The 13,895-nt window shown below is 46.5% G+C and overlaps 4 protein-coding genes across 4 annotated transcripts; all 4 read right to left on the reverse strand.

The window, feature by feature from the left end:
- Positions 1–1,096: 1,096 nt before the first annotated feature.
- Positions 1,097–5,059, reverse strand: N7469_004443 (putative ABC efflux transporter; the record flags this gene model as incomplete). Its single annotated transcript, XM_056643363.1, has 3 exons — positions 1,097–1,761; positions 1,818–3,984; positions 4,007–5,059. 3 exons carry the CDS (start codon positions 5,057–5,059, stop codon positions 1,097–1,099), a joined length of 3,885 nt encoding a protein of 1,294 aa, XP_056502775.1.
- Positions 5,060–5,709: 650 nt separating this feature from the next.
- On the reverse strand, positions 5,710–6,837 carry N7469_004444 (HpcH/HpaI aldolase family protein; the record flags this gene model as incomplete). Its single annotated transcript, XM_056643364.1, has 5 exons — positions 5,710–5,861; positions 5,922–6,291; positions 6,354–6,482; positions 6,558–6,678; positions 6,770–6,837. The coding sequence occupies 5 exons, from the start codon at positions 6,835–6,837 to the stop codon at positions 5,710–5,712; spliced, it is 840 nt and encodes a 279-aa protein (XP_056502776.1).
- A 577-nt stretch (positions 6,838–7,414) lies between these two features.
- Positions 7,415–8,418, reverse strand: N7469_004445 (arylamine N-acetyltransferase family protein; the record flags this gene model as incomplete). The annotated part of the gene is made up of 2 exons (XM_056643365.1): positions 7,415–7,973; positions 8,042–8,418. The coding sequence occupies 2 exons, from the start codon at positions 8,416–8,418 to the stop codon at positions 7,415–7,417; spliced, it is 936 nt and encodes a 311-aa protein (XP_056502777.1).
- A 3,055-nt stretch (positions 8,419–11,473) lies between these two features.
- Positions 11,474–13,512, reverse strand: N7469_004446 (Zn(II)2Cys6 transcription factor; the record flags this gene model as incomplete). The annotated part of the gene is made up of 3 exons (XM_056643366.1): positions 11,474–12,672; positions 12,811–12,899; positions 12,983–13,512. The coding sequence occupies 3 exons, from the start codon at positions 13,510–13,512 to the stop codon at positions 11,474–11,476; spliced, it is 1,818 nt and encodes a 605-aa protein (XP_056502778.1).
- Positions 13,513–13,895: the final 383 nt, after the last annotated feature.

Genomic DNA, 13,895 nt, shown 5'->3' on the forward strand with positions numbered 1-13,895 from the left:
TTCCAACGGGAGTTCACCAGTAAGAAATGGACCGGATAGTGTCCGAGTTTGGTTGAACCATCCTTCAATGTATGGCACGTTAAAGGAACCATCCAATGATCCAATGGCATTATAATATTTTAAACTCGGGTAAAGACTGAACCATGTTTGCTTTCTCTTCGAAAGAGAACATTCCCCTTCTGCCAAGCTTCCCCTAGTTCATTGGAGTCTTCAACTAGAAACGTCCGGAACAACTTGGGGAAACCTTAAAAACTCTGCGAACTCGGTTTTGGGGCTATGCTCATCTTGGATGGGAGTTCTCAATTCTCTGCGAATTTCTTGGTCCTGGGAGAAGCTCGAGGGGATTTGTGTTTTTGGTGCCCGACTACTTTGGGTAGGAAAAATGAGAAACAAGAGCCATGGCCTCGAAAGCGTGACTCATTTTCATGTTTGATTGTTTTATTTTTCTTTGGCCGCGCCGAGAATTAGTAATAGACAAGAATACCTGATTGAAATCGACCAGCCAGCAGCCTTGAATGTACTCTTACTCGACTCGCAGTGCCGGCGGCCTCCGATTACAGCACTCAATAGGTGCAATCGGGGCAATTGACGAGTTCTGTTAGAAGCACCACCATTTCCATTGCTTGGACCATCATTCTTCCGATTCAAGATGAGTATCTGTGGCATCTAATATATCGAATCTCAATTCATAATGCAGAATACCTACCTAAGTAGATACTAAGATATTGGGAAATACAATGTAACACAGATGTTGATCATCCAAAGGAGAACAAGTATGGAAGATATGTACTAACTTAGGATAAGTTAATCTCAATTAAAGAAACAATAATATAAGTAATTCAAGATAGTCCCATCATTCAAAACAGTAATTCTTCGAACAACACTCGTTTACTGCTTCGATTGTCTCTATTGAGCGCCGTATCCGATTTTCCGGGGAACTGCAGCGCTTAGTATCAACGAGAGAATCTCTCCCTAAAGAGGAAAGAAAAAAAGGCATGTCTTCATCGGACTCGTATTACTATGTCCAGTAATTATGGAAATCCGCTCATAACGTGAGATATTAGTATCTACATACAACATTGCTCATAAAGTAGCTTCAAAGATGACGCCGCCATTTGCGCCAACGCTCCATTATCCAATGGGATCGCATGGCCTTGAGAAAAGCGTAGGCGACGAGTCGATAAATAATTGTGCATACGCCGAGTGCCATAACATTCATCGGTCCATCCTTGTCCAGGTTATAAAGATTCAGCACCTGCTCTCCGGTTTCGATGGGACACTGCCCATCAACAAGCCGTTGCGATGCCGAACAGTCGAAATGCTGTCCACGTAGTGAATATGGGGCAAGATTAGCAATCGAATACTTGATTGGAGAAAGGTGATTGATCCCTTGCAAGACCTCATTCACATTCAAACTCATGACACCGCCGAGAATGGTCGAAATGGACAGTAAGATCGACGTCACGTTAACGGCGAATCCCACATGCGAAAATAGCGTGCAGAACATGATTCCGACGGATTCACCGCAGTTTATGATGCAGAAGCAATTAAAAGCGCTGATCAAAAACATTTGGGCGCTGCGTTTGAGATTGTCTGCAAAGGCAGCTAGCACGCCGAACACTAATGCCGATATTATTTCAAACGGCACCTCGATCGCCGTATAAGAAAGTATGAATGTTTCTGCTGAGTAGCAGCCGTCGGCCTCTTCGCGATAAAAGACATCACGTTCATTTGGGTAAATGGCGATGTTTTGAAGCATACCTTTTGAAAATGAGCCATCATCACAAAATTGATCTCGGGGCATCTTGTATACTGACCAACAAAGTACAATGCGGCAAACTCCTGAATAAAGCCCATTCGCGACTGGACTGCAGGGTAATCATTCTTCAGTGGCGCGAAGAACAGAGCCATGATAATGCCAATTCCTAGAATCTGCATTGATCGAGCCATCACAAGCGGCGGTTGGCGCCAAAAGTTGAGGAACGAGCGATGAAGCACCAAAGGGAAAGTTATACGAAATGGCAGCATCTGCCGACGCAAACTACCTAGCTCAGCTGGAGTTGCAATCTTGGATGATATACGCTCAAGCTTTGGAACCGCATCGACCCAGCTAGCTACCAGCTTTCGTACTCGCTCACGAGTGAGAATTTCCCGATCTTCCTGCTGCAAATCAACCGTGATCAAGTCCAAAACAAAGTCGGCGGGATTTGTCGAGCGCGGGCATTCATGACCAGATGCTGCGAAGTGCGCCAGCATCTGCTGTCCTGGACCTGCATAGACAGGATAACCGCCACGGGCCAACAGCAATATCTGTGAGAAATGAGCAAATAGGTCAGAGCGTGACTGATGAATTGTCATGATCAGTGTGCGGCCCTCAGCCGCAAGGCTCTGAAGTACTTCTATTATTGACATCGCCGTAAAAGCGTCAAGCCCTGATGTTGGCTCGTCCAGCAGGAGGACCTTTGGATCTGTAAGGATCTGGATGGCAATAGTGACGCGGCGTTTCTCGCCCCCACTGATGCCCTTGATAAGCTCGCTTCCTATAAGATTATCTGCACATTCTTTCAATCCCATCTTGTATAATATGTCCTCTGCACGGCGGTTCTTGTCTTCGCGCGACATCCAGCCCGGAAGTCGCAGTCCCGCTGCAAACCTAAGACTCTCACGCACCGTCAAGGACGGCATAAGTGCATCGTCATCTTGGGTCACGAATGAGTTGACCGAGCGAATGACACTTTCAGATGGCTCGGCCCCATTGTATAGCATTCGCCCGTGAACACGATACTGATTTCCGATCGAATCGTGAAGACGACAAGCGATGGAGTTAAGCAATGAAGTCTTTCCACTGCCAGATGGACCCATGATAATGTTTAGCTCGCCAGGTATGAACTCGGCAGTGATCGGTCGCAAAATCTGAAGCTTCTTTGATACTTTCCCCGGCAAGGGTCGCTTTCGAATCTCTAGAGCGTACTTGTCCAGCGATATAGCTACTTGCCGCGTCTCCTCCGTGGGACGGATGGAAAGCTTTGCTTTTCCTGCAGAAGGGTCCGACTCTGGCTGTCGAGCTTGTGCAATATCAATAGCGAAACGGTTATATTGCAACAATATAGCGGCAACCATATAGTGGCCAAGTGCGAATGCAATGAGTACTACGATAGGACGCCAGATCCAGTTCGATGGCATACCGAGACTTTCCATGATGTACCGCCCAGTATACTCTTTGCAAGCAGGGTCAGATGGGTTGTCAGAATATGGACAATGATAGAAATGTCCAAGCGCTGAACCCTCAGCTCCGATGAACTCATTTGCGCAGAGCGCGCCAAATATGTAAAATGTATAAGCGCACCATTTGAGCCATCGCACATAGACTGGGATCTGCTGCGACTGTACGAAGTACCCGCAGGCAAATGACTGCAATGTAAAAGACAAATTACCCACAAGGCTAGCTCCCGGGAAGTTTCTTGAAACGCCAATCGATACAGCGGCAAATGTCACTGCGATGTAATGCGTAAGGAGCGTCAAAGCGAAGAAGATGAAGAACTGCCCGACGTCCACGCGGTAGCCAACCATGAAGTAGAAGATGATGGAGAAAATAAGCGGTACTGGCAAATCTTCAAGAGGCAGACGAGCAGCTCTGCGGCTTAGCAAGAATGCTGGAACCCCGACAACTCCTTCATTACGCTCTCGATCAAAAAGATGAATGTCAATTGTCAGCCGATATGTCTCATACAACAGGATTAGATACCCATTGAGACTGCTAGCAGTGTAAAGACTACCTTGTCGAGACCGGATTCCTGCAAGGTCTTCACCCAGCTGCAAAAATATCCAACCACAGATAACAGCCATTCCAACTGCTTCAAGTAGACTCCCAGCGACTCCCATGGGATCTCGGATTGTCGTTTTAAAAGTACGCGATGTGAGCACGCGGAATTGTCGACGGAATGACACTTGTTTCATGCCCCCCAGTATCGACTCTGGTGAGTACTGACAGTTCCGCAGCTTTTACTCCCTTCTCTTCCTCATTCGTGTCTACAAAGCGTGCTTGCCACACCTCCCGTAGGTGATTGACTCGGACATGTGACGCCGCTTCCAGGGCTTCACTTCGATTGTCAATAGCAGCCAGATCAATAAGATATTCAGCAGGATTCACGAAGGGAGGTAATTCATGGCCAAACTGCTCGAAATGCGACACCGAACCTCCTACGGGTCCGCTATATAGCGGAGAGCCTCTGGCAAGGAGAATCACATTATCAAATAGCCTCCAAATTTCCGACCGTGGCGCATGAATAGAGACAATAACCGTTCGTCCATCTTGTGCCAATCGCTTTAGTGTTCTGATGATCTGGAAAGCACTAGTTGCATCGAGACCGGTTGTTGGCTCATCACAGAAGAGAACAGATGGGTTTGCAAGTAGCTGTACTCCAATACTGGTCCGTCGCTTTTCGCCGCCACTGCAGCCTTTATGGGCGGTTGTACCGATCCTCGTGTCGGCGCACTCTTTAAGCCCTAATTCAAGAATCACTTGTTCCACAATAGCACGTCGTTCGTCACGGGTTGTTGGTGGCGGCAATCGAAGATCAGCCGAGTATTGCAAAGTCTCACGAACTGTCAATGTGGGTATCAAGACATCTTCTTGCATAACATAAGCGCTACGAACACTCTCAATGTTGGCGTTTCCATTGAAAGTTGTTGTTCCTGAAGCCTTTGCCCGTGACAAGGACATACGGCCAGCCATCAGGTTGAGGAGAGACGTTTTGCCAGATCCGCTACTTCCAATTATTGCTGTCAAACTGCCACTCGGCATAGCTGCACTCACACCCTGAAGGACCCCTTTAGAACTTTTTTCGGGTTGTTGGCCGCGGAAACGCTGCCAAATCTGATTGGGCGATGTTTGCCATATTGGAGAAGATGTGTCGATGTCGAGAGAAAGATTCTTGACACTAACATCGACTGGGTTGACTGCACGCAATGAGAGATTGTAGACATCATGTAGAAGAGCGGGGTTGAAAGTTGCGCCCTTTTGGGCGTCTAATTCGCCAACTATCTCGTCCTTTTCCATTTTTGCAATCTTCGATTCAGTAATTTGCCTTGATTATTGCTGAACAACGGTTATTTCACCTCCATTGCGGGTAGACGCTTTTGTCCAGGGGAAGCCCAGAACAGGTAGTTGATTCAATATCGAATGATGGCAGAATGACGAGTGAGATTAATCAAGATCAAGACAATGCTTGCGTATCTCATCACCATTCATGCAACTCACCACCTTGCGCTGTTGCATCAAAACTATCTGCAACAATAAAAGAAAAAGCAAAAGGGACCTCCATGCAACTAGCAGGACCACCTCCGAATGTACTCCGTACAAAGCCCACCTTGTTGTCATCGAGTCTTGTGATTGGCTCGGGCAACCAACGCTCCGGATTATTCAGCGCGATTTCTGGCGCCTTGCGTGTAAGCGAAGAGGCGCTTTTTCCTAATTGGGCAGTTCTAGAAACTAAATTCCTCCATTGGGGTCGCTACATCGCTCGGTCACTAACGAATCGGCGAGAATTCATGTGAGAAAAGACCGATATTCTCCAAACAGCCTCTTTCTTACGAACCCCGTTCAGTTTGATACCGCAAGTCTTTGGTTTGGTATTTTCATGGGATATCTAGTTGTATGTACATCTCGACTTGTTCATTCTATTCATCAGACCAGTGAACGCGTATTATTTAGTAACCTCCAGGTCCGCTCTGGGTGCTCTCTCCATTCGCAACCTTCAACTCATTGAGCATGGCCGATCGAATAACACCGACATCTGTGTTGACCGAGACCATATCAAATCCTTCTTGACTGCGAGCGCGAGCGTCCTCTCCGCCAGTGCCTAAAAAATGGTGTTAGCAACCTCGAATGGACTCCAAGCTCTAATCAACTTGACACGTACAGAAAATAGCAGCTTTCTTGCCAGCCGCATGTGCGGCTTTCTTAATCCGCTGGATAGCAGCCTCATGTTCTTCGCCGCAGCGAGTCACGCCGAGCTGCTTGGCCAGATCGAATGGTCCAATTAGAAGTACATCAATTCCATCCACAGCAGCAATCTTCTCGACCTCCTCGACGCCTGAGCGGGACTCGATTTGCACGAAAGTAGTCAGACCATCGTTTGCACCGTCGTCATGGTCAGCACCAGGGTCAACTCCGGCAAAAGAGTGAGGTGCAAACATGGGTCCGTAGCCACGGGTGCCAAATGGGGGGGTATCGAGTCCACTTGGCGATATTGATAGCGTCGGCCTAATTGGAAAAGAAAAAAAAAAAACCTAGGTCAGATTTTGCCCCATAGTTATGGAATTGATTAGACTTCTTATAGCAAAAGACGTACCTCGCTGTGGCACATGGGTGTCATGATACCATGCGCACCAGCGTCTAGGGCGCGCTTTATCATCCATTCCTCGGCGCAGGGGACGCGAATGATAGGGCTGACGCCCTCAGATCCGATGGCATTGTTAAGCTATAGCTAAGTTAGTGTCTTGTTCGATATTGGAAGCATCTGACAGTCTTGTTTCAGATCGATTCAATAGCTGACCTCGTAGTAATGGTGATCGGAGATAAGACCGTGCTCGGCATCAACCAGAATCCAGCTGAACTTAGCGGATGATCCAGTAGATCCATGAATAATTGTCTTTGCAACTGCAGCACTGGGAAGCCTGTAGGTGAAGATTGTTTAGTCTGATGGCAAGACAGTCTTCTGGCATGACGTGGAAGAACGGTCACAAGAATAGTAGTTTTAGCACGTACGTGAGCCAGAATCCGAAAGCTGCTGAAGGGCCCTTCAGGGCTGCTTGAACCGGAGTGTTGAATGGCATTTTATAAAATAATAGAATGAGCTATGCAAAGAGAGTTGAAGGAGTTGTAAAAGAAAATATCAACGTGAGACGGGATAAATTGGAAAACGTGGGGTGAAGCTCGGGACAACACCACCCGACCTCGGCCACGCGGGGGGGCACTCGGGGTAACTCCGCGCGGGGTCGGCTACCCGATAAGCACGCCCTAGTAGGGCGTATCATTGAAACTCTTTTGTGTTCGCATTTCCATTCGTGCTTGCTTTTCTCTTCTCCAAATAACATATATCAAGCCAATTCTGTCACAGTTCTATCTTCAGAGACGCGTTTTATACTTTGTTCATGCTTATGAGATCTTAGAGTGAAGACACCCTATAGGGCCCTGCAACAAGCCTACAATTCGGGCAAATGAAGCCCGTACTATTCAAGCTTCGACAAAAGTTCATCATCGTTTTTAAGTACAAAACCAAATTCTGCATTGCAATCTAATACAATTCTTCATGTGTGTTGCCTCCGCGTGTTCAAGCAACAAAAAGAAGAGGTTGAAGTGAAATATGCCGTAAGAACCTCAAGTCAACATCGTCGATACCATATCGACCGCTCAAGGGCCCGTTCTCAGAGACGAGACTCTTCCATGGATTCCATTCCTCTCTTCCTCCGTGAGCTTTAGCTTGAATAAATCCTCCAATACTTCCACCCGTTCTTTCTCGGTCTGGCATATCTGAAGAAGCTCATTCTTTCCGCCCGTGTTCTTCTTCACATGATCCTGGTCCAAAATGAGCTTGCCCACAATATTTCCATCTTCCTCAAGGAACTTGACCACGAGGATTTTGAGTGTCAAGAACGAGTCTGGACTTTTACTTGTAAAGAAGTTCATTATCTCGTAGTCTTTCAATGTAAATTCGATATCGGTGAATGTATATGCAGTTGCCCAAGCTTGTTCCTGGCCGTTTCGGAATTGGTAAATCCATCGGTCTTGTTGCCCAGCCGGGAGACTTTTATTGGTCTCGCGAATCAGTCGCAGGTCCTGAGTTCCAATGTTGTGCACTGGAGAGTCTGAAACTAGAGGCAGAGGCAGTTTGGGGCCATTCCCGCCGTAACCGACATCAGCTAAGTATTGTTTCGGTCCAGGAAACGTCACAATGTTCACCGCGTGCTCCCTACTCAGTGTAAACCCTCGCATTAGCGAATTTTTTTTTCTTGTTGTTCATTATTTATGGGCTCTCACCAGCCTGTCCACCCTGTCGGGTTACCATCTCCTGTCCGATGAAGACGAGCTCCGGTCAAAAACACCTGGAATCCGAAAAATCGCAAAACATGGTAGAAGAATATGTTGTTCTCCATACAATATCCGCCGCGCTGTTTGTCGACGAATTTGTGGTAGATGTCATTCACATTGAGGGAAATATTGACATCCTTCGTATAATGTAGAGCTAGATTCTCATAAGGGATCTTCGAAAGATGGTATGCCTGAAGAGCAGATAGGAGATCTAGGTTCAACGACGGGCTCTGCTGAGGCCAGTATCGGTGGGGTAGCTGAATATGCCGAAGATAGTTGTCCACTTTATCTGCCGAAAGTGCGGAGTGTGTATCGGGATCGTACATTCTGCACAGTATAAAGAACAATATATGATGCCCTACAAAGCCATAAAAGGTAAATACAAGTCGTCAAATCTTGCGACCTATGCTTTTCTTCATTTCGTAGTTCGTTGTACCCCACCTGTCTAGGTTCTATTTTAGGTAAGTCCATGCGGTGCGAGCCATACAGTAGTTGCTTGCGTCAGAGAAAGAAGTAATTCGAAGGCTTCCATCTAGATACCATTGTCTGTTGCCTACAGTATCACTCAGTCTAAGGTTATACTTAGCCTTTTGAAGTTGGATTGATGTTGACTAGGCCATACTATGTTATCGAGATCATTGGTCACATCCTATGTGACTGGGCAATGTATCCAACTTCGGAATTATCACCTGGGCAGCTCTGGAGCGTTGAAAAATACTGATACAATTCCAAACTATGTAAGTAAACATTTGGACAAATGTTAAGCTTAATTGCAGTACTGTCATTTTGACGTGGGCAAGTCGGGGTAGGACATCTCTCTGTTCGAGTTTATACACTCAATATGTAGTCGCCACGCCAGAAATAAGGGACCGAAACACATAGCCAATTATGATGTGTTTACCCTTCCTATTCATTTCGCAGTCAATACGAGCTCTTTTATAACTTTATAATCAGTTAATTTGCTCGTTTTGTTCTACTTTCTTGTTGTAATGAGACGACAGTTTATCAAGTCCTGGTAGTAGTAACCGGTGGAAGTTGTAAATGGCTGATTTTATGACATATATTGGCAAGTATGACCGGTTTTTCTTCCAAGTTTCCTGTTCCTCACCTTTATACTTTATTTCAAGCCTAGAAAGCAATTCAGTGATGCAAACATGCATACGGGTGCGCGAATATTGTGGTGATGCTGCCCAGGAGAGTGTACGAAAATCAAGAGATTGTAGGCTAAAATTCTATCTAGACCACACCAGTGCGGTGCACTTCACAAAGAACACAACACAAATTCATCACAAGGCTATCCTAGTACAGAAGCGGCTAGCATAGAACCCGAACTCATTCGCAATATCTCTCTCATAAAACCTGGATTTCAAAACCTACCCCCACTACGCAACATTAAGATATTCTATAAGCGAAATCAAAAACAGACTTGACGTAATATAATATCGATTCAGAAGTCCTAGCCCACCCCAATGCATGGAATAAGCACGGTTCTTCCCATTATGCTGATCAAACACTTGGTCTTGTTCCTGTAGATCAGGGGTAAGATCACTCGGCACGGTCTAATCTGATCATCTTTACGGGTGACGCCCGTGGCGCGAGAAAAGCTGCCACTGCGGGATGAACATCGAATTCTCCACATCTAATCTTGGAAGATGGATAGGATACTGTAAGCGGGGAGTCCCTACTGTAGATCATGTTTTTTTTTTTCCTTCCTGCGCGTGCTATGCCATCCCATGTACAAATACTGGGTAAATTGGGTTCTTGGTGAAACTGCACGTCATCGTATAGCGTAATAGTAATTGCTTTTCTATCTAGACTTCCTAATCGAAAATTCGATCTTCGACTAATTTGAATAAAATCAATGTTTACTTGTAAGACGTTGAGATTGGTGGGAGGTGGGATGTTTGTATAAAATCTCCGACATCGGAACTTATTCTTAGCCCTATACTAGGTACGGGAAAATGGGTATTGATTCACATGATTACTTCAAATCATATCTCCGACAGCTTTGACTGGTCCCTGCGGTAAGTAGAGACCAACTGGGTCATTCGTCGTGGCATTATATTACGGGCTGATGGGCTGATGGAACTGGAACTTCTACAATAGTCTAGAAGTGCCTAGTACATCGGTACCAGCAGTACCAGCCTGATATTGATTACTTGTTATGCGATCTTCTTGGCCAGTAACACTGGCAAGGATTCGAGTGTAGGTTTCGGTTGCTTGTACTAGCCAGCTGACCTGAATCTTCGTAGAAATGGTCACGAGGATCGACTAGCATTCAGACCGATGGGTACAGGTATACCCCTAGAAAGCAGTTAATAATACTATGCAGTTCTAGAGCACTTCGAAATATTGATACCATGAAGGTCCTCTACAAATATAGATCAAGATTACCTTCGCAAGCTTTCTTAGTATCATTAGTCATTCCTCTGTTATACCAGTCTATAAAATTGATATCTGCTGTCATCATATCGGCCATATACTATTGACCTTGTAGTGAACGAACCACTATTCTTCTGTTAATGAGAGATTAATTGACTGGAACTATTGGATGTCCGAGTCATCTCAACATGGTTGTTGACTGGTCTGATCCCCTCCATTACAACAAGCTAACCCTTATTCGCTCACACGACTCATTGACGTTTCACGTACATTTCCCCTATTATACACGTCATATTCAGCTTCAACAAATGAGCTTAGGCTGAAGTTAAGAGAAGATACAAAATACATAGTAATCGTAAATATATACAGCATAAGCGGATCCATCAAAAGAACCATAAACTCGCCGTTCCAAGTCGGAAAAAATCAAATGGCAAACGCCCTGTCGTTATCAATATGTACCGTGTTGATCAAACACCATCCCGCCAAAGAAATAACACCACCTCGACTTTTCGAATCTGACATTTGCGCGTGTCCACCGTGCAGTACATACGGTACAGCGCTGAAGGATTACAGCTGTATACTGTAACATGCATTTCCCCGGAAAAGGGGATGATCGACGTCTGTAGACTTTCGATCCCCGCTCTTTTCCCCAACCTCCAGCCATATCCCTTACAGCGGCCACTAGCGGAGGCCACATACCTTCTGTACTCGCCAGCTAGCATGAAACACACAAACACGCACAGGTCAAATCCCCCACCGAATGCAGATGCGGATCCAACGCAACAGAAACAAAACGCCACATAACATAGTACAGGCTCCCACGAGAGGAGAAGATCATCATGTGGAATGTGAGACATTTAAGACGAATGGAAATAAATCAAGGAAATAAAGCAAGGAAATGAAAATAAAAACCAGGTTGACAAGAGTGATGAGAAGTGAAGAAAGGGTATCAAATCGAAAGGGTAGGTGAGAAAGTAATGTGGTGGAAGAGGGAGCAGTCTAGGTGATGAGGAAGTCCATATTCATATCATGGATAATCTTCTCCCAATCCCAGCTCTCCTCAATTTTAGTGTCCATGATTTCCCAAACCCGCGTAACCACCTTAAAAGCAGGCTCGATATTCCGCAAGTTGGAGTAAGACTTAAGAGTCTCGAATCCCTTTTGGATACGCTCGCGTTGCTCTGCCACAAATGCAGAGCAGCCAAGCAGGAAAAGCGGCATGAGCACGATGCTGTAAGCACCCGCATCTTGTGGCAGGCGATCCAACCAGGATAAGCCATCGTCAACAACTTGACTGATCTTTTCACTCGGACGCGAGGGGCGAATAGTGCGGTAGAGATAAACCCAAGTAGACTGTCTGTAAAGTTGAGCCAAGAAGAAGTTCGGGGTATCTTCCTCGTGAGATGTCTTCCAGGTTCGAATAGCCGTATCGACCTGAACCGCCTCACTCAGAGTCTGGTAGTCCACTGCTGGCTCGTAGCCTTCATTGAAACGTTGTCGAATCCGATCCCGTAGTTGAGTAATCTCAGAGATATAGTTAAACAGCCCATCAAATACACCTAGGAACATACCCGCCTGAGCTCCTGGAACAAAGTCAGGGAGATGCATTCCACCAGAGATCAAAGCCGGACGGCGATCCAAGGAAGTGAGGGCGTTGGAGATGTCATGATACTGGAAGAACTCGACGATGAACTGACGGAACTTTTCGTTCCGTGGCTGCTGTGACACAAGGAGATATCGAGCAGCATCCATGTGCGGTCGGTATTCGCCGTTCGTTTCACCTTCGCAGATTGTGTTCAGACTTAGGGCAATTGTCGAAGCAATGATGGGGTCCTCAACCAAGAGCTGCTGATCCTGATCATCGCCTTGGGAGGAGGATGCCGTTATATTATCCTTCAAGTCCTGAATCGCTCGGTGAAAGTGGAAGTATTTGCGCTCCTTCAATTTTGGTTCTGGGTCGAGTCCCGATAAATGCGATCCCGAGAGACACATGAGAGAGTGCATCAATCCGCGATGTTGGGTGGCCATTGGCAGAAGAATCTCCTTGAATGGATTGGAGTCATCATTAATGAGGGTTAAAACACGGCTAAACCCGTATACGAAATGGTCGAGGAAGCGGCGATCGATATCAGTTTCGATTCCGTCGATGAGGAGGGGGAGGTTGCGAGGAACGGATGCCAGGGAATGCGTGAGGACGGCTGTGGGTGAAAGAGTCAGTCATTTATGCTCGGTTGAATCCTCTGTGTGCGCCCGGTCCAAGTCTCAGTCCGAGTTGAAATCGGCATTTCTAGTTTTCTCCCTCTTTCTTCCCTCCAGCCACAAAGATAAGAACGTACCGTCTGCCATCTTCTGTCTTCCACTTTTCCATATCTCCTTCGGAGGATAGCCCTCACATACCACCGCATTCTTTTGGCAGTTGAGACACCTGCGAACAATAGAAAAGACAAGGTCAGTATGGGTCACACAAGGATGACTGCCCGGTTGCGCAACATATAGACCGCGACTTACGCAGGTTTTGTCTCATCACATTTCTTCTTTCGGCGACGACAGGTTATACAACCGGTCTTGGACCGACCCTTGGTAACCTTTGCTTGATTCCCCGGCGCGGGCAGGGGGTGTTTGCGAGGACGTCCACGTTTCCGTGGGACAGTCGCGGGAGCGCCCGAGTCATCGCGATTCCCCACATCCGACGGTTTGATGCTTTGAATATCCTCCTCATCCAACTCCTCCACTTTAGGCACTTCGTCCATTTCTGAGATGCGCGACTCTAATATATACTCGTGCGACGGGTCGAAAGGGTTCATCGACATATCCAGATCGGCTGGTGACGATCGACCAGCGCCGCCATGCCAGTCGGGAGAATCGGTCGAGGTATCATCGGGACTGGCGCCAGTGCTGGTACTGGAAGTGCTGGCTCGAATCCCGGAAATACCAGTCGGGAGATTTGGCAGTGGAGCTCCGGAACATCCGTCGTCCTGCAACCCCGTTCCGTTCAAATCTGGATGAGCGAATAGCGGAGAATTCTGCATAGACAGCATTGAATAATGGGCCGATACCTAAGTATGCGACTGGAGGGAAATGAGAAAGAATAGAGAAAGAAGGGTGTGGGGGGAATAGTAGAAGCAGAAGGGATATGGAAAGGCGCCTATTGATATGTAGCCCTTCTGCCAATATAAAAGAAATATGGGTGGGAGAGAAAGCGTAAGAGAGAGAAGAAGAAGAAGAGTAAGTGAAGGAGGGGAAAGCGTGGGTACCAAATGGGGCGGGGGAGGATGACGGTTTATAGACAATATTCCGAGACGAAAGTACGAAATACTTCTGGAAGTAAATCGTCGTAAATAACACCAATACACCAAGTAGAACGAGAGTAAACTGGGCTTAAGTGGGCAGGTTGCAGATCCAAGAAGATCATATAATTTAG

This window comes from Penicillium citrinum (genome assembly GCF_028827155.1).
Source record: "Penicillium citrinum strain IBT 23319 chromosome Unknown utg000003l:1.0-4596430.0:1.0-4598250.0, whole genome shotgun sequence".
Classification (NCBI taxonomy): Eukaryota; Fungi; Ascomycota; class Eurotiomycetes; order Eurotiales; family Aspergillaceae; genus Penicillium; species Penicillium citrinum.